The following is an 18,863-nucleotide window of genomic DNA, read 5'->3' as shown; positions in this document are numbered from 1 at the left end:
TCATGTCCACTGAGTCACCTTGGTGGGTAGCCAAAGTCTTGTTTGACAAGCACGCCAAGGAACAAAAATTTTAAATTATATTCCGGGGTTTTATGTGCCAAGACCACTGTCTGATTAGAGGCATGTCATAGTGGGGGACTCTGGATTAGTTTTGACCGCCTGGTGCATATTAAAGATTAACAGACACCTAAATCCAATAAGCACACGAGCATTTTTGCATTGCGCCCCTATGAAAATGTGTCCTGCCACGGCGAAGAATCGAACCCACGACCTCAAGCTTAGCAGCGTAACACCATAGCCATCGGGCTACTTCTTCGTCTTCTTTCTGGGGTTTTACATGCCAAAACCAGTTCTGATTATGAGGCACGCCGTAGTGGAGGGCTCCGGATTAATTTTGACCACCTGGGTTCTTTAACGTGCACTACAACGCAAGCACACGGGCGTTTTTGCATTGTGCCTCCATAAAAATGCGGCGGCCGGGATTCGATCCCGCGACCTCGTGCTCAGCAGCGCAACGCTTTAGCTGACTGAGCCACCGCGGCGGGTTTAGCCATTGGGCTACCACAGTGGGTGTGCCAAGGAGCGAAAGTTCGCAAATACCAAAAGTTCATGATGCACTGTTGCCATGTCCAACAATATCGCATGGCAAAAGCATTGGTCGCTCACCTGAAGAAAGTGTGATGCTCCACGCAGACCTTCCAGAGCCGCTTGGCTGCTTTGTGGTTGGGCAGCTTGAACCCTATGGTGCTCTCAAATTGCTCGAACTGTGAAAAAAAAAAAAATCAGTATGTTTATTCACATGCCATCATCCTCAGCCAATCTGAATTCCACAGCAGGATGAAGGCCCCCCCCCCCCCAAATCTTCAATTATCTTCATCTGCATCAGCACCTTTTCCTCTACCTGAGAACCTCCTAATCTCCACAATCCATTTAATCTTGTGCTGCACTTGACTGCCCATTACAATCCCTTCGAAACCATTATGCTATTCTGATAGACCTATCACGGCTTATGCTCCTAATAATGTTTCACTGATAAATGCAGGGCTAAGCGCGCTACCTCGTTCGTACCATGTGTTCCGAATCGTCGCATGCGGCAAGTGGGACCCCGATGCATTGCACAGCAAATTGCGTGCAAGTTGGCTTGGCTTGCACACACATCCAAATTACACCAACGTTCATCCCCTCTCCTGCAAGCCGTGATGTCATACATCTTGATGGTGTTCACCACTCAAGAGAGACAACACTGGTCAAGCGTCACGAGGCAAGCTGCGCACTCATCTTACACTGACCACATTTGTCAGTCTGAGTTGTGAGTGATGTTTGCCACTGAAATGAGGAGGATACTGACAGACGGACATAAAGTTCAATCGCTTGCCATGCTGTTAATACAGCTGGACACTGTTGATACGGTTTTCCTGGTACCCCAGAGAAGAAGGATTTCTAGAGCCTAACAGCCATGAAGCCAGCGACCTATGGTCTCCTGGTAGGACCATACAAATGCGATGCAGTTATTGGGAAAACACAAATGTGAACGAGGTTCACAGTAAGGTTAACCACTTCACAAAATTCTTGTCTAACAATAATCATTCTGAAACAATGAACCCTGCATGGTGACTAACTACACTTGCTTTCTGTTTCTTGCATGTCACATAACAGTACTGTTATAATATTGCCATTGTTTTTTTTGTGTTTTTTTTTTTAACAATGAAGCATTTCTACACACTACAACATACCAAGGAAAACGGCAGCAAGAAGTATGACGCACACAACACGGAGTACGTTGCTTTACCAGTACCACTGCTTTACGTGGAAATAAAGCGCAAACCAAAGGGGAAAAGAAATGGGGGAGCCGACACCTACCTCCCCTGGTCGTATCTTGATATAGAAGTTGTTGCGCTTGTAGGAGATCTTGAGGATCTTGGGCCATGCAAAGCGGTTGATGCGCAGCCGGTCACGGTACACGAGGAGACCCGACGCGCACACCCCGAGGGTGATGTCGACACCCTCGGAGTCCCGCGCCTGGTGCAGGTCCACCCCGTACATGGCCAGCTTCTTGGCATTCTCCAGGTAGTGCAGCTCTGCCTCTGCGGGCGTCTGACCCCTGCGTTGACACAATGAATTCAAGCCACCCGCAGTTCAATTGCAACATCAAAGACAAACACTGCTTGAAAGTTTGGGTTGTTGAGATATTTTCCGTATTTTATGGCCAAAAAATGATGAAAGTACAGACTTTTCAGTTTTTCATACAGATTTGTATGATTTGTATGACCCCCCCCCCCTTCCAGCGCACGCTTGATCCATGTCACCGTCTGTTCCCTCCCTCCCCATCCCCCTTATGCAGAAGGTATCGTAAGCTCTCGTGCTTCTCCGAGCGCTGCGAGCTGCCATGCACCCCTCCGCAAGTTGTTTACCAAAGCAACAAATGGCGCAGTGGTGTTTCCTGCCTACCAAGCCTTAGCGCACTTGCTTTGACGGCAGTTTTGCAGCTCAAACGTTTCATGCAGAAGGACGCTTGAAATTACTTTTGCCTCAGCCGCCATTTTTATAGTTTTTGGTTAGATTTACTAGTTACACAGGCTCCAAGTACATGCTTGAAATGGCCGAAAACTTCGTTAAATCGAAACCATGTCACGAAATTACTTCGTTAAATTGCGTAAAAGAAAAGACATCGATTTCAATGCAACTAAGATCGGGGCCTGAATGAAGATCGTTTGTTACATAATAACTTTGGTTCAATTGAGGTTCGTTGTATAGAGGTTTCACTGTATTCTGTTCCATTCTCATTACACGCAGTGCTAAGTGGCTGATCCTTGTCATCCTTCAACGATGCAAGTCAGCGAATACAAGCAAGAAATAAATTGAAATAGCACTTGTGCCAACATCGTCCCTAACTCGCTCTTCTTCTTCTCCCCCCCCCCCCCCCCCCACTCCCCCGAGAGGATTTGCCACAAGTCATGTAGGGAATAAAAGAAAATCAAATAAAAGCTTGTAACTCCATGTCGCGCAGGAACTGCAGCAATGTCTCAGCGAACTAATTGCTCATCATCCAACGAGTGTAGTTAGCAGATACATCTGGCTTCAGTGCCGCCTTTCTTAAGATCTCAAGCATGATAGCCCGTGTTCCAGGACACAGCTACTAAAGTGTTACCAGCTACACTAATACAACTCACTGCAACAGGCACAATAAGCTGGTGCCCACAACAGAGTCAGACACTAGCTGCTCCTCCGGCAACTCACTTGTGCTGCTTGTGGAGCTCCATGACCTTGTCTTCCAGCTCGGGAGTCTGGTTGGGTGCAAAACGGAACTCGGACAGGTAGTTGCGACCGTGGTCCTCCGGGTCAAAGTCGCCCAGCTCCGCTTGCACCAGATACGACCCCAGTAGTGCATGCGTCACGAATGAGCATGGTAGCCTGAAAAAAAATGACATCCGTAGCGTGTTAACAGGATCACGTGACTATTTCAAATCGCAAATACCACCACTTCCAGATACAGCGCCAAAAAAAGGACACACACACACACGAAGAAGGCACGACGGACGCGGACGAGCACTTCACGACTTCTTCGTGTGTATGTGTACTTTTCTGCGCTATATTTGGAAGTAACTATGTTGGACCAACTAGCCCAACAGATGGTCCTTCAGAAATACCACATTCAATAAAATCAAACGCACCCTCGATTGTGACGTGCACCAGGCCTTTCATGCTTCAATAAATGCTTAACACGCATAACCTTGAGGGTTCCCACACCAGATTTTCACGGTACTAGAAAAATAACAATAAGCTCTCGCTTGCAGAAAAAAAAAAAAGAAGTATTGAATCTGAGCCACAGTGGACTGGGCACGTCTTCTCAACAAGCGCAGACTCACATCATCTTCATCACAATAATAATAATAACAATCAAATACTTTATTGCTACAAAATGTTCAGGTGCAAAATGTTAGGTTGTCCAGAACCTTAAGAGCTTGAGGTGCTGCTTAAGTTGCAAGCAAACACATTTGAGCTATTTTCTGGGCTTATTAATTGGACATGACGCAGAAACTGGGAAGACAATACGATGGGACAATGACAGCACAGCACCATACTTGGCGAGCAAAATAAGATGCGCAGGCTAAATAGAAACCCTACAGATATTTCAAAGATTAACTAACACAGACATCAGTTATTAGCGTAATCTAGGTGACAGGAATGAGCCACGCTACAAAAAGACAATACATTAAAGATGGAGTCCACCCTGCCTAAATTAACCAACAAAACAGGCCTTAGAAGCAGTATGCACACTCAATAAAAATATTCCACTAGGTGTCCCCGTAATTCCTAAATTTTTTAAAGATTTCTAAATGTAGTGCAGCATGCATTGAACAGACAATAATTTGACGCACGTTTGGAGAAAGCAGCAAAGGCAAGAAGTCTGCAATAATGGCTAATAAGCTTGTTTACTGAACACAACGTTTTAATTAACTCTTTGATTTAGCTATCGTAAATTTCTAATAGTAACTGTCGAACTGAAGTGAGCCAATGCTCATGGCATGCGCATTTACCGGGGATCCTGAGACTAGCACCAATTTCAATGTATTTGTTCATGAACTGCATGGTAAAATGCGTTGGTGTTTTATATAATAGCACTACACAAAGAAGGGCTTTCTGAAAAATGACACAAATAGTAAGGTCCGTTCTTAAAGGGAACACAGAAGGAATAACCAAACCAACATGGTGTAGATGTTAGACCTTGTAGCACGTTTCGTCAAAGTAGCAGCAATTTAAGGTTGGGGTGGATGTGGCGACGCTCAACTCTCTCGCATTCCCTGATGTTTCTTTTCCCCGCAGGGCTCTTATGTTTCCTGGAAACTGGCTCCCCCCCGTAGCAAGTGCTGCGTCGGTAGTTGCACAAATGTACGAAAGATGGCGCGTGGCCCGCTGCTAATGCCACCTGGTGGCGGGGATACTTCGTTCACGAGGCATCCCCAGTGAATGAATTGTCCAATGGTGTCCGGCATGGAGTGAACAAATTCGCTCAATATCGTGTCCCCCCCCCGCGGTGAGTCAGAGTTCCTCGATTGCTCAGTGCCCATAGACGCGCGTTTTCCATTAGTTATAGTAATTCGACTGGCTGGCTTACAGTATAGAAGGCACAGCAAGTGCGCTCTGGTTTGTTTTCCCTACAGTGTTGTCGTTCCTTTGTACCAAGAGCACGTTTGAGACCCCACAAAACCAATGCAGTGGTTTTGCACATGACTGCTTATGGGTCAACTGTTACCAACCAAAAGTGTCCGCTCCGGCATACAAAATGTACCATGTCATATACTCACTTTCCGGACAGGATGTCGTCCCGTATCTGTAGGCAGAGCTGGTACCTGCAAGTGGCCAGATAAAGAAACCTTTGTAGCCAGTTGGCAGCTCGAGTAACTAATAGGATGCTGAACGTTGATTATAACTAGCAGTGCACAAATACATATATTCCTGTCTTGAATTTCAGTAAGATGTTAGTTTGTCAAATAATCCAGTTTGACTTTCAAGTCCAAAGTAATCAGAAGTCTTTCAAACATGGTGATTCATTTTTTGATGTGGTGTATGTCCCCATAGGTGTGTATGCCATTTCATGCAAATAAAATTATAAAAAGAGCACATTCCTCATGAGCACTTAGTTTCAGCCCAATTTTCTTGGAAAAAGAAAGAACACGTTACAATCAGGTAAATACTGTAATCAATCATTGTGTGCTACCAATCATTTGCACTTATTCTTCCTGCGGCAGGCCAAAAATGTGTACCGTAAAATTCCGAGCAAGCGCCCCCCCTCGAGCAAGTCGAAATTACCGGCAAAGTTAGGGGGGGCGCTATCCCGGAACGGCACCAAAATTCAAGATGGCCACGACAAAATTTTCCCGCAAAAAAAAAAAAGCGCAGTTGGAACATTTTTATTGAACATGAACTTTATTAAGCCAAAGATTTGTTAGTGGTGTTTATCACTCTCAACACCACCGTTACTCAAAACCACCAAAAGAACTACAGAAAGCGCATCGACGCTGCACCGGCGCGTCGCCGCGACCGGCGACGCGAACATTGGTTATGCAGCGTCTATTCCAGGCAAAATTATGTCCGCGAGAGTAAATTGACGCGTAATGTTCACTTTATTAAAAACCATGTCCACGGTGAAACGTTTAGCACTAATGAGAGTTCCGATACAAGTGAAGCTCAGCTGCAGTGCATGGCTACCGACGGCGGACAGCGAACCGCGGCTCGGCCATGCTCGCATCGCAGCTGGTGGCGCCGCAAATATCAGCATGTTTTCTTCATCGTGTGAAATTATTGTGAGGAGAGGGTAAAGCGGCAACGACGGTAACAAAACATTGCTGCTTGGGAGCGTCGGCGGTTCGTTCTGAAGCGCCGTCGGCTACAGATTCGAAGTGAACTGAAAAAGGCCTAGCGACGATATCGGTGGCGAGTGATTAGCAGCGGTGAAGCTGCCGGCGATGCCAGAGCGTAGCCGCGACCACTCCTCAGTCACCGAGTGGTCACGTCACTGTGCCGCAGGGAACTCCTTTGTGCCGTGCGAGAGGCAGATCTCGCCGTCGGCCGGCGGTCCGTGAACTACCGACCGCCAGCCGCAGTTCGCCCCGATGCACTCGCGTGCCCACTGGGGCGCCCGGGTACGACCATGATTCGATGAAATGGCTCATCCGGGCGCCCGATGCGCACCGGTGCGATTTGCCGAATTTGCCATCATTTTCGTGGACTGGATGTGGCAGGCCAGTGTTGGTGGGGGGGGGGGGGGGGCGCTTTCCTGGAACGGCGCGGAAATTTGAAATTAGCAGTGAAGTTAGGGGGGGGCTCTTGCACGGGTGGGGGCGCTTGATCGGAATTTTACGGTATTTTCAGCAGGGGTGGCATGTGTTCAATGTATTCAATGTTCTCTACGCTCTGCCAAGACAGACGCTGTTGTTAGACGGGTCACGACCAGTGTCACCATAGGTGTCAAGTTCATAAGTGCTAACCAGTCAATCAAGAAATGACACACGAGCTTGAAAGATGCCTGCCAATACACGCAAAACTGCCGCACGACTGGCCGCTCAAGGCAGTTTGCGTGTATTCGCGGGCATCTTTCACGCTTGGAAAAACACTTTTATGTAGCACGTATTGAGCACCAGAAAGCTGTATCAGTAGTTTCTCATGTTGCTCGACAATTTTTTCATTGACACTTTTAATCTAATTATAATATTTGATAAGTTGATTATTTAATTAAGACTAATTCTGTAATTTGGCGGAATGCAAAAAATACTCAGAGTATCTCCAAGCGACGGCAAACAGCATTAACTTGGTTCTGTCCAGCTACGTGGCATTTGCATATTTTTAAATCTTGCTGCATGATAGTTGGGACACCCTGTACATACCCGAGTTCATTACATCAAGGTTCAGCACACTGTGGTTTGCAACTTGCTACTACACAACTATAAGAAATATGTTTGCACACAGAAGTATGTGTGCCCGGACAGTGGGCAAGCAGATTCCACAAGCACCATCATTTGTCGAATTTTGGCTGCCGCCTAAGTCACTCTGACAACACTGGTACAGTAGAACCCCGCTGTTACGTTCCCGGGTGCTGCATTTTCCTGGCTGTTACGTCATTTTCGGTGTAGGTACATTGGCGGCTCGTAGCTTTGTGCGTGCTGTGTGTTCTTGGCGCTCAGTTTGCGTCCAAGTGATAGACAACCGCACGAAGGTCACTTCGCTTGCTGCTGCTGTGTTTCCTCACGCCAGCATTTTGACAGCGAGTGTCCGCGCTGATCGAGTGCGATGTGTTCATGTTTGCCTGTGCGCACTGACATCATGCTTGTTAATATAGTTAATAAGCGAATGTTTACAAGTTTATATGGATGATAAAGCTCCTATCCTTACTTTGTATAGCTGTCTACTAATTTGCTATCGCAATTGATGCTTCGACTTTTCTCAAACGTTAGAATTAAAATATAATTGTGTGCAGTTCAGCACTACTCTCATTTCTTGCTGTTTCTTGACTATTACGTTTTTGTTTTTGTTTTTTTTAATGGTTTCCTGAAAAACATATCAGCGAGGTTCTACGGTATTTCTGAATCATGGTTTACAGTGCTTGATTTTTTTTCTATTCGCACAAATACAGTGCATTTTTTTCTGCATAATTACCAGTCCAATAAAGCATGTTGCATTACACCTGGAACAAATGCAGGTCATCGACCCTTTAGTGCCACAAAATAATGTACGTGTCAGTTGTGACTGGACGACAAGACGGGATCACCTGCTTCTCCTTAAAAGGGCCGAATCAGTAACCACTTATTGCAGCTAGTTCTATGCCCCTTTAGTGTCCAGTTAACATGGTGACAAAACTGACAATTAACAGCAAATACTTGCCAACACAGTGCTAGTCAGATAAAGCTGTTTGACCGACCTTGTAATGTCCTCTTGGAGCTGTGACGGGTCAGGAGGGTAAAACTTCACCTCAAAAGACATCTCCCAGGGCCGACCTACATGGAGTGAGGTTAAATTACCATGCGGCAAAAATTAAACAACACAAAAAAAAATAACAACACGACCACTTTACTAAGCTTTACTTACGTTTCATCTGCTTTGAGAGACTCTTTTCCAAGTTCACCCAGTTCTGCAGAGAGCAAAAGAAAAAAAAAAGTGAGGAAAGGCCACACCCATATTACAAAGTGCAAAACAAATGCAGCATTGCAGTGCTAATTCAGCAAAACAGAGGGCAAACACCAAGTCTGCAGTTCTGATGAATATTTCACTTACCAGTGACACTGTAGACACTGAATAAGCAAGCAATAAATTATGCAAACGAGCAGTCTGTTGCTCCTGGAGCAATCGTAGCTCAGCAGCACTCTGTATGTGCATTCACCAGCTATTAGTGGCATGGTAGCTCTGTAACGCCTCACCTGGCAGCAAAACACATTGAAAAATCGCGGACAGGGCAATGTAGCCCAGGGCTCGTATAACGAACCAACTCTTTTTGGAGTGGTTAATTCTATTTCATAATCATCAACTGCAGCACTGAGTAGCCTATCCCAATGAAAGAAATAGACAGTCTGTGAATAAATGTGGAAAACAACTGCGGGAAGTTTGTCTTCAACTTTGATGCAACAGAGGAGTAAGAGCGAAGTGATTGCACGAGGGAAGGGATGCCCTAAGTGGGAACATAATCAGCCGTGTTTTAAATCACAGCCATGACAAGTACGCTTGGAAAGACATTGGCATCTTATTTCTTGAACCATGCTTCAATTCATTTTCCCTACTGCAATGGCTAAGCCACAGTGCTGTTGGAGAATGACTCTTTCCTCAACTACAAGTGGCCACCGAAATGACATTCAGAACTCATTAGTATGGCTAGATCATAGAAACATTCACTCAAAACAGTGCTACTAATTCAGCCATACATTCATGTATGCCGTAGCTATATTAAAATTATAGTATACCATCTGATATTGTTTTTATTTTGGACTGTTCCTTTAGCAACATTGGTTGGAGAAGGCATAATTTTAACTTCTCATATGCATTACTAGAAGAGGCCGACATTACTCACACATTTAGAATGTTGAATTAGCCAATTACCAAACTTAATCTAATTAACTGTCAGAATTATGCACAAGTTAAGCTCAGCAGTAGAGTCATATACATTCATCAGAAGCCATACAGCAAGCAACAGCTCTTAGATATCTATCCTTAACATTTAAGAAATACATTAATATTCTACTTAGCTTAATCATTGAGTGATCCAGGCTGCTCCAGAAGGTATTAACTAAAGTGCATAGTGCTTAGCTGACTGAACAAAGAACACAAAGCTTAAAGGAAGAGTAAAACAAACCAACGTAGTGGTTCCCTTATATATTATCTAGGTAATGAACTATAAGGAACCAGAATGTGCTGTATAACTCACCCTCGTATTCTCATGATCTCTGTAGGTGAGGCCGAAGTAATCTCGCTCGAGCAAGTTGAGGTACTCGCATACGCGATCAAAGAGTTGTTCTCCACGGGCTTTGCGCTGCACAGCAAAAATTCACTATGTACGCACTGTATCCTACAAAATGAAATCTACAATTCAAGATCATTTAATAACTGCGCGTAAAAGGAGGACGAACATAGAAGAGACATGCGCAGCAGCGTTGTGTATTTCCCTTCTATGTTCGTCCCTTGTTTTATGCACTGCTATTAAATGATCACGAATAATCAACTAGCGTGAATTTCCGCTTTATGATTCAAAATAGCAATACAGTCGTGCCTCAATATAACAAACACAGATATAACAAATTATCAGATACAACAAAGTAAATGAATATGTTGGTGCAGCATACATCAGCATATAACAAATTTATGCTTATAACAAAACCTTGTATTTTATGAAGGTACTTTCGTTTTGGCTTCGTGTTCATTGTAACAAGGTTCAACTGCATATAAAAAAAATCCATTTGGACTAACCAGGGAAAGACAGGCAAACATGGGAAGAACCAGAGCAAATCAATGCCCATGTACTGCAAAATGTGGTACAAGGTCGCATAATATAGTTGCTACATGGAAAGCAACACTTCCTGTTCACAGTGTAATAACAAACACGGCAACAGGGATACTTTTTCAGGATGGAATAAGCAAACAAACTTAGAATACTTCCTACAACCTTCTTTCTCTGATCAAAGAGATATTTCAGTCACTTTTTAAAAGGAAGGTGTTAGCAAAGCTCCCCTAAAAGATGCAATGGAAGCATAGTCATCACTAAAAAAAAAAAAAGTTGAACCAAATGAAATACAATTCTAGGTGCAGGCAATCACATTCTGCATGCAATTTCTGGATTCTCAATGGAGTTGACATGGTACTGGCTGCAAAACAGACCGCTATGACCTCAACATGCCATAGAACTACATTTACATAGAGATGTCTTGACAAAGAGCAGATAAACTTACGCTCGGCAAGTTATGGTATGGCACCATGATACTGCTTCACAAAAAGGCATAGAGGACTAAGCGGAGTGAAATAGATACTGTTTGCTGTGGTGACACAGAGCAACACATAAAGGATGCTGAAATATGTAGATGACATCATCCCATCATTATGGTTGTGTGTTCATCCATTTCACAGCACTGCCACCATCGCAATGAAAGGCCAGTAAGAGTAGTATGAACACAGATTTAGCATTCTAAAGTTTTTTACGAAGATGCTTTCTTCGAACTTATTGTGCATGGAACAGGACAAGTAATGCTTGCAAACATGGTATAAAACTAAACTCACTGCAATATGCTGCCTCAGTACAAGATTTGAGCGTAGATGAGCCAGCAGTTTAGCAAAAAGAGCTATTCGCATTCCCCTGCTATGTATACCTGGTGCTACTTTTGATGTAAAACTTAATACAGCACGCTTTAACCATGGCTTTTTCCACGAGGGCAAATACGTGGCACATGTGCTATAGTCAAAAAGTATTCTGTGTTTTCAGGTGTAGTACTCAATTGGAGTCATCGTGCTTCCCTACCTAAGCTACCCTTTTCGCACATATATATGTGCACTGTAGAAAACATTGCAATGAAGGCATTGTGTCTCTCGACAAGGTCTCTTCTTTACCCATGATCAATCTATTACCTATCACAATAGCAAACCAAGGAAGCAAAGCATAAATTAACATTAAACAGAGACTACCTGCGTTCTGTGCTCTTTTGTTAGCACGGATTACTAAATTGCCAAAACTGTATAGCCTCGCTATACTAAAATTTTCCAAGGTGATTTTCACAAGTGCACAAATGTGGCACTCTGTACATAGTGTATTTACATGTTGAATAAAACAGATATTGACACACTCACGTCTAGCTGGCATTCGTAGTCTGAGCCGTCCAGCAGGTGGACGCGGCAGGCAGCTGCTGAGCGGGCACGCAGGATCCCCGACCGTCGAGACTTGCTCGACGGGCTCGACTCCGCGGGACCATTCTCCTCGGGTGACTCCTTCTCCTCAGCCATGGCTCAGATGGCCCGTCTGCAAATGAAAACAGTGTAAGAAGGGTTGTACGTCAGCAAGCACTGATGAACTTACGAAGAACACAACACTGTGCTTCATTTTCTTCTGCCCTCATTTATAGTCCGAAGCTCTGTAGCAACGTCTGCCTCCCAAATATGCTCCCCCTGGACAAAAACGATTTCTAAGCTAAAGCTGTAGCCTTTCTATGCCCCCTTCATTCACAGCAGGGGCCGTATTCTGAAATGATCCACTTCGGCGATACTACCACCTTGGCCAACAGCACGCGCTGATTGGCTGTTTTAGAAAAATTTGATGAGCTGATTGGCTCATTTAGAACGACGCCATTCAATTTTGCTCAACCAGCCAATCAGCGTGCGCCTGATGGCAATATTGTCGCCGTAGAGATACTATCGCCGAAGTGGATCGTGTCAGAATATGACCCCAGTTCCTGGCAGCACTTTTAACCCCTTTCCTGGTAACTTACTCCTACTAATAGCTAGAAGCTTTTTTGTTTTCTTTAATTTTGACTTTATGAAACCACTACCGAGGACAGGAAACATGACTACAGAAGGCACGGCAGATCTGTAAACACCTATTTCATGATGTTGGCAGTTCCCACCACTACATGGGAAACTTGGATGAAGACCCCACAGGACACCCAGCAAGCGCTCTGGCCACACCTCACGATGTGGCCTACATACTCTATATTAAAGGGGCCGCACCGCGCACCTCACCACTGGCATCTTCATAATCACCAGCGTATACAGAAAGGTGATGCAGATGAAGCGTTGCAAAAAATGTTTCTCTTCTGTGCCTGCATTTTGCACAAAGGACATGGTTCTGCCCATGACTCCTTTCGCTAAATGCTTTCATGGATCCTTCTGAGTAGTGCAGCATAACTGTATCATGGCATCAACACATGCAGCATTGCCAAGCCAGACAGGATGTGATGTACACCCTGTTTGCCAAAGGAAACATTGTCTGCTTGCCAATGGAAGACACCAGCTGAAATTTCTTTTGTGTGGGAAAAAGTGAGTCGTCTGTTTTCGTCACGTTCTAGGCTTTCTTTCCAAATGAGACCCATCCACATTGCCATGACATACAATGCCTTTTATCTTCTACAAACAACGGCTGCAGTAACTCCTTTCTATCGAGCCCTTCCTGGTTGTTTCAGTATTATAAGTTGTGACATGAAATGTCTGCAAAGCACTTTCTATGCAGTGTTGTTACTGCGCACTCATTATGTTAGTGCTGCTGCCAGGGACCAGATTACTGTACATCCTAACCATGATAGCACTATTTCTAATTAATAGAGTGACTAAAGACGGCATCAGGTAAACACGTACAAACGCTTTCTGCAAGGCCCTATTATTACCAGCATACGCACTCATAGTGCAATCAGTAAACGGTTAAACATCCCTCAGCAAAAGCCAGTAGCCACCAGAGCACTCTCAAATTTATTATAAAACACTCTTTATCCTGTGGTAACATTTCAGGGTGCATTTTGTTTTGCTTTACAAAATATTGCAGATACCAAACAAAAAGAGATCCTCAAAGCAACATAGCCATGCAGTAATTTAACACATTACAGCTATGCACACATAACGCACCTTGCTCTAATCAAATGACGTTATTTCATGCATTTCGTCACTAACGAACACCCATTTAGGCACTAAATTACTTTTGGCCAACAGGCATTACATTCTTCCCGTTTTTCACTGCGATTTCTTTGGTAGAACCACATTATTGCACCACCTCAATGTTACACAACAAAAAAAAAAGCAATTTAAAAAAATTTTATTCATCACCTTGTAATTTAAGATCTGATGCTTTGAAACACTAGTGGCCAAATCCAAAGGAGCATCCTCTTAACGAGCACTATTGCATTTCATGCATCACATTCCGGCTACAGTTCGAACAGTATGAGGTCAATAAACTTCTCTCAAAAGACCGAGGATACGAGTGACATCAAATTGCTTTCGGCCCGACACAACGCACATCAAGTCGAGAAGATATGCCAACGCTTCCACCTGAGCCTCGCCGTAAAGACGTTATCTAAAATTCATTGTGTGTGCTAGGAATATGAGTACAAACGGCAGGCACTTGAACACGCTTTATCTTATCACTCTGGAGCACTTGCCCTCCACAAAAGCCAACGTCCCGTGAAGGGAGGGGAATATGATACCAAGCAAGCAAAGCATAACATGGGCTCTCCCAGCATTCCTTTGCCACTAATCTAATCTAGTTCTGGGTTTGAACGTCCCAAAGCAACACAAACACTATGAGAGAGTTGCCGCGGTAGAAAAGAAGGTCCACATTTTTTTCTAGAACCTGGGTTATTTAAAATAACGCTAATGAGAAAAATTATTTCAAGCTGTACTAGTAAATTAGCCTCCAACCATGCCAAAAAATTCCACTCTTACCATAAAAAGAGGCTTGGGAAAGCCAGAGAACGCAAAAATGAAAGAAGGGTGGCAATGACTTCTTGATGTTTTCGCACCAGCTTGCCATGACGGCATGGATTTTGACAGCTGTTAATTGTTTGTCCGTAAAAACTGACTAAATTGTGTTCTAAAGGAGCTGAAGATTGAACATGGCAAGTTGCAAGTTTCTGGAACATTTACTGAGCCAACGCAGCCGAAATACAACAAAATACTTCGAAATCAGAGACATCAGACTGACGTACCGATGCAGTAGTTTCAGCACAAAATTTAAAATACCCCCCAAATACGAATTTCTTTTTTTTTCTACTAATAGACACCCTATCATTGCGAAATTAATGAAAGCAGAGTTCTCAGGAGAATACTTCGAGCTTATTTAAGTGTTTCAATTTAGTTTAATTTCCACCACCTTTGATTTTTTTACGTGCACCTAATTCTAAGAACAGGAGTGTTTTCACATTCCCCTGGAATCACATCCGCAGCGGCTGATAAACAAGCCCGTGACGTCACGCTCAGAAGCAGAACACCACAGAAACTGAGCAATCACGTCGAGTTTCAATTGTAGCAACAGTCATGATTCAGAATCTAGCATTCGCAAAAAATGCACTTGTCAGGAATCATATGCACAGGGGGCACTCTGCAGGAATTCAAATCAAACATGTGACAATATCTGACTTAACAAGCAATGTAGACGAACACAGATGCTACAAGTGCAATGAGCATCTCTTCTGGACACCTCAAGATAGATGAAGATGGCCGAGATGAAAGGGCGTGGTGGTTCAGACATTTTCCAGCATCAACAGCACAGACTGCATCGACAGGCTTTGAATTCTGTTTGCTAGAAGACTTTCGAATTCCTCTATGAACTTTGTGAGAAAGTTTGCGGAGCACCTGGCCAAGAGACACTTCTGCTTTGAGGAGAACAATCCTTTTTCGAGAACGGACACAGAGAAAGAGCAAGAAGAAAGGTCTTGGTGAGCAAATGAGGCACAGGATGAAGGATGGACAACGAAAAAATGTGGACGAGGCAAACAATTTCCAAAGCTACACTTTCATGCGCTACCACAGCATCAAAGAAATTGGTGCGCAGCTGAGGAACAACCTTCAGTGGATTATTTTACCTTGAATCTTCCCAATTCAACTGTGTTCCAACAATGATGCAAGTTCCATGAACTTAGACATGAACGTATTGCGAGACCGCGCCAAAAAAATTTCTTCAGCAACAGAAATAAGCAACGAAACCTGGGCACAAACTGCATAACAGTCACACCGATGATAAGCACTTGCCCATTGCTCAAGACACCAGTAAGACCTGTTGAGATAACATTAATGAACTAGTTTTTTGACATGATACATCTGAAATGTTCTATTAACTGTGGTAGGAGAAAAAATGCATCCAATAATGAATTTTCAAAAAATGCCGTTTTATCATGGCAGTTTTTCTTGAGACAAAGAAATACTAGCCCCCATTGAAAATGTGTTTGAGACCCACTTCCCTTAACAGTAAAACTTACGAGTATAAAAATCCAGACAATTTAATCATGAAGCTGTCGGTTTCTCTTTACAAGAATGGCATTTTTTTTTTTCAGCACGTGTCATAGCATGTGTCATAGAATGGCAAAAATACTCCTTTTTTGTGTATACTTTTCCATCCTTATGTATCCTTACTCATCATCAGTCATCCTTGCTTATTGCAAGGTGCAAACATGGTGCAAACTAACCAGCTAGGTCTGCAATAGTTATAGATTTAAAAATGATGACGGGCAATTCTAAATGCTTGTTTCCAGACTCCCTCCATGGTAAGTGTCTTCTCCTCGGGTACATACAAGCGATAACGTAAATGCGCAAATGCAGTAGAACCTTGCTGATAGTTTGCTTGCAAGGCAATGGGAATAAAACTTAAGTGCTGCAAAAGACGTAACAGTAAGGAAGATTTCACTGCGTGGGCTCTGAACAACCAAAAGCAACCCATCTATCGCACATCAACCTCCCACAGTAAGTTTTATTTGACTCTTTTAGCTATAACACATGCCCCCTGAGTTCACCATTGTGTTCATCAACATACTGAGGAAATACAGAACGCATGTGCTATGAAAATGAAGATGACATATGCACTGGTTGTACACGTACACAACAAATTATTTTGTTTTCTTCTTTCATTTACAGTTGCTCGCTATCAATAAGCCCACAAATGGAATAAGTAATGGAATATGCACATAATGTGTTGACAACTCAATGTGTGACGCTTGTTGCCAAATGCAATCGTATTGCCGTAAAACGACATAACTGTGTATTTATATCCGCCATCGTCACAAGAGAGTAATCATAGGTGCAGACACAGTGCAAAGCAGCCTGTGCAGATGCGCTAAACTTTTCCTGCAAAACGCGGCTTTCTTCAAGTTTTCAATGAGTGCAAACGGTGCTATTGCATCTGCAGATGTTGCTTCATTTCTCGCTTTTTCTCGTTCCACTGTGTTTTACACAATACCAAACGCAGATTTGAGGTCAGGCTCTTCCACAACGATTTCGCCACAAATGCGCGCAACTTCACCGCTCTTTCGCATTGCAACGAGACATTCCGAAACCTCGCACGGCCATGCGCTTTTCAGTGCTTGACATTCCGCTCTTCCCCGCGCAGCAAACGGAAATCGTGTCTCGCGTCCAACGCCCGCAACCGCTTTCACGCTCCGTCGCGTACAATAAAATAATCGACGGATGCGCTCGTTTACGCAAGCGGCAGATAAGACGATTATCGGCTCGCTACAGCCATCGCGGCCACCCGAGGCAGATCAAAACATCTACTTTTCTGGTTTGAGCGCAAATTGAACGGCCGCACCCCCCGACCCCTTTCTTCTATGGCACGGCGGTCCTTGCCTCGGGCTACGCGCGGCCAAACAAGCGAAAGCTGGCTTGTGCCACGCCTCTGGGTCACCACCTCGCCGCAAAGATGCCATGCGCGCGCAAGATCTTGATGCGGCAGCGATCGTAGTAACGCTCAGCAGGCCAGCAGCGAGAGAGTGATTCGAATCGCTGATGACGCGCCAACGGACAAACACACCACGCTGGAAAACTGGTCGCCTGCGCCTCCGCCCATTCGTGGCACATACCGCCCGGCTCTCTCACTCTGAGGAATGCGCGCGATCTAACAGGTAGCGGAGCGCGTAACATCGTTTGCAATAAAGCTCGTTGCATCGTAAGGTACGCCAGAGAGCTCCCAGACGCGCCCAAACACACGCGGAGCTCGAAAGTGGCCAAAGTGGATGCTGTCAAACGGACCGCCTGTGTGCAATCGGCTTGCAATGTTTACTAATTTCGTTCCGAACCGGCCATAGTGACGGTCAGCGTCCGTAGCTCCGCAGCACGCAGAGGACGCTGCTCTCCGGTTCGGCCAGCCCTGCGCTCCGGTCGCGGTCGACGGAGACAGGAATTATCGACCATTTTTGAGGCGAAATAGGACGTTCGCGAACGAGAATTTTAGCGGGTGCAAAGCGTTTGGGCGTCGCCGATCGCAACATGGCGAAGCTAAGCCTCATAGGTTACTTTCTTTTTCCGTGCAAAAGCTCGGTGCAATCGAAAAGTTTTGGATCGCTGTCACGGGAGCAAGGGAGACGCACCGTTTTTTCCGCGCGACTTACCGGAGGATGAGCTGATGGGCACAGGCTTGGCTTATTTCGCAAGAGGGCGCACCCTCGTATTTTCCTGTTCGAGCACTCGATTAAAACACAAATCTTGGGAAAATCCGTCCACCGCACCACAGAACCAAATCGTGGACACTCCCTCGACTCCCTGCTCATCAGAGCCGAACCGAACACCGACGGCAGCGCCCCTAGCGAACTTTTGCGCCGCGGGATTGGCGCTCCATTAGTTGCTCTTGATGCACGTTGATGCAGTGGACGGTGAGGGAAGTAAAAGCAACGACATGATAAATTATATTGTCTTGTACTTTATATATTGATAGACAGTAAAACTGAACAGCATGCTTGTTCAGCAGGTACGACACACTCGTACGCACAAATTAAACTTTGTGCGTACCGGTTTGCAAAAAAACGTACGTTTGCAACCAGCGTGTCTTTCTGCATTCATTTATGCCATTTTTATATCAAGCCAAGAGGCTGAAACGTTTTTAACTAGGAACGTTCTGCATGTATGACGATGCGTGTGTCAGCAGTCGGTCGAAGCAGCTGCTCAGAACAAGTGCCACATCGAAATCCGCTGGAGCTCGGTATTGGAATTCTCTACTGGAATCTACATTTGTGACCAGCTTTACGCACACCATGAGGCTGGAGGAAACGAGGAATAAACACCATGAAACGCGAAGGAAACAACCAAAAACAAGGTAACATAAGCCTGAAGGACTGAACGCTCACGCAGGAAGCAGCGACAGGCGCAAGTAGTATTAACTAACGATGTGATAGTGAAATGGCCATTGAATACGAACAGTGGCTCAACAATGC

The 18,863-nt window shown here is 44.6% G+C and overlaps 1 protein-coding gene across 2 annotated transcripts in view; it reads right to left on the bottom strand.

Moving 5' to 3' along the window:
- LOC119431405 (protein 4.1) overlaps positions 1-18,229 on the bottom strand; it is a 36,665-nt gene extending 18,436 nt beyond the window's left edge. For both annotated transcript variants that reach the window (XM_037698898.2, XM_037698899.2), the window contains exons 1-9: positions 18,045-18,229; positions 11,818-11,986; positions 9,911-10,015; positions 8,584-8,626; positions 8,417-8,492; positions 5,307-5,351; positions 3,238-3,411; positions 1,861-2,101; positions 667-764 (exon numbers count right to left, since the gene is read on the bottom strand). In XM_037698898.2, coding sequence (XP_037554826.1) covers positions 667-764; positions 1,861-2,101; positions 3,238-3,411; positions 5,307-5,351; positions 8,417-8,492; positions 8,584-8,626; positions 9,911-10,015; positions 11,818-11,970 — 935 coding nt within the window. In that variant the 5' untranslated portion in view covers positions 11,971-11,986; positions 18,045-18,229. The remainder of the gene's footprint in view (positions 1-666; positions 765-1,860; positions 2,102-3,237; positions 3,412-5,306; positions 5,352-8,416; positions 8,493-8,583; positions 8,627-9,910; positions 10,016-11,817; positions 11,987-18,044) is intronic.
- Positions 18,230-18,863: the final 634 nt, after the last annotated feature.

The sequence above is a fragment of the Dermacentor silvarum genome, chromosome 10, assembly GCF_013339745.2.
Source record: "Dermacentor silvarum isolate Dsil-2018 chromosome 10, BIME_Dsil_1.4, whole genome shotgun sequence".
Lineage (NCBI taxonomy): Eukaryota > Metazoa > Arthropoda > Arachnida > Ixodida > Ixodidae > Dermacentor > Dermacentor silvarum.
Note: the sequence above shows the minus strand (reverse complement) of the source record. Positions and strands in the feature narration are given on the sequence as shown.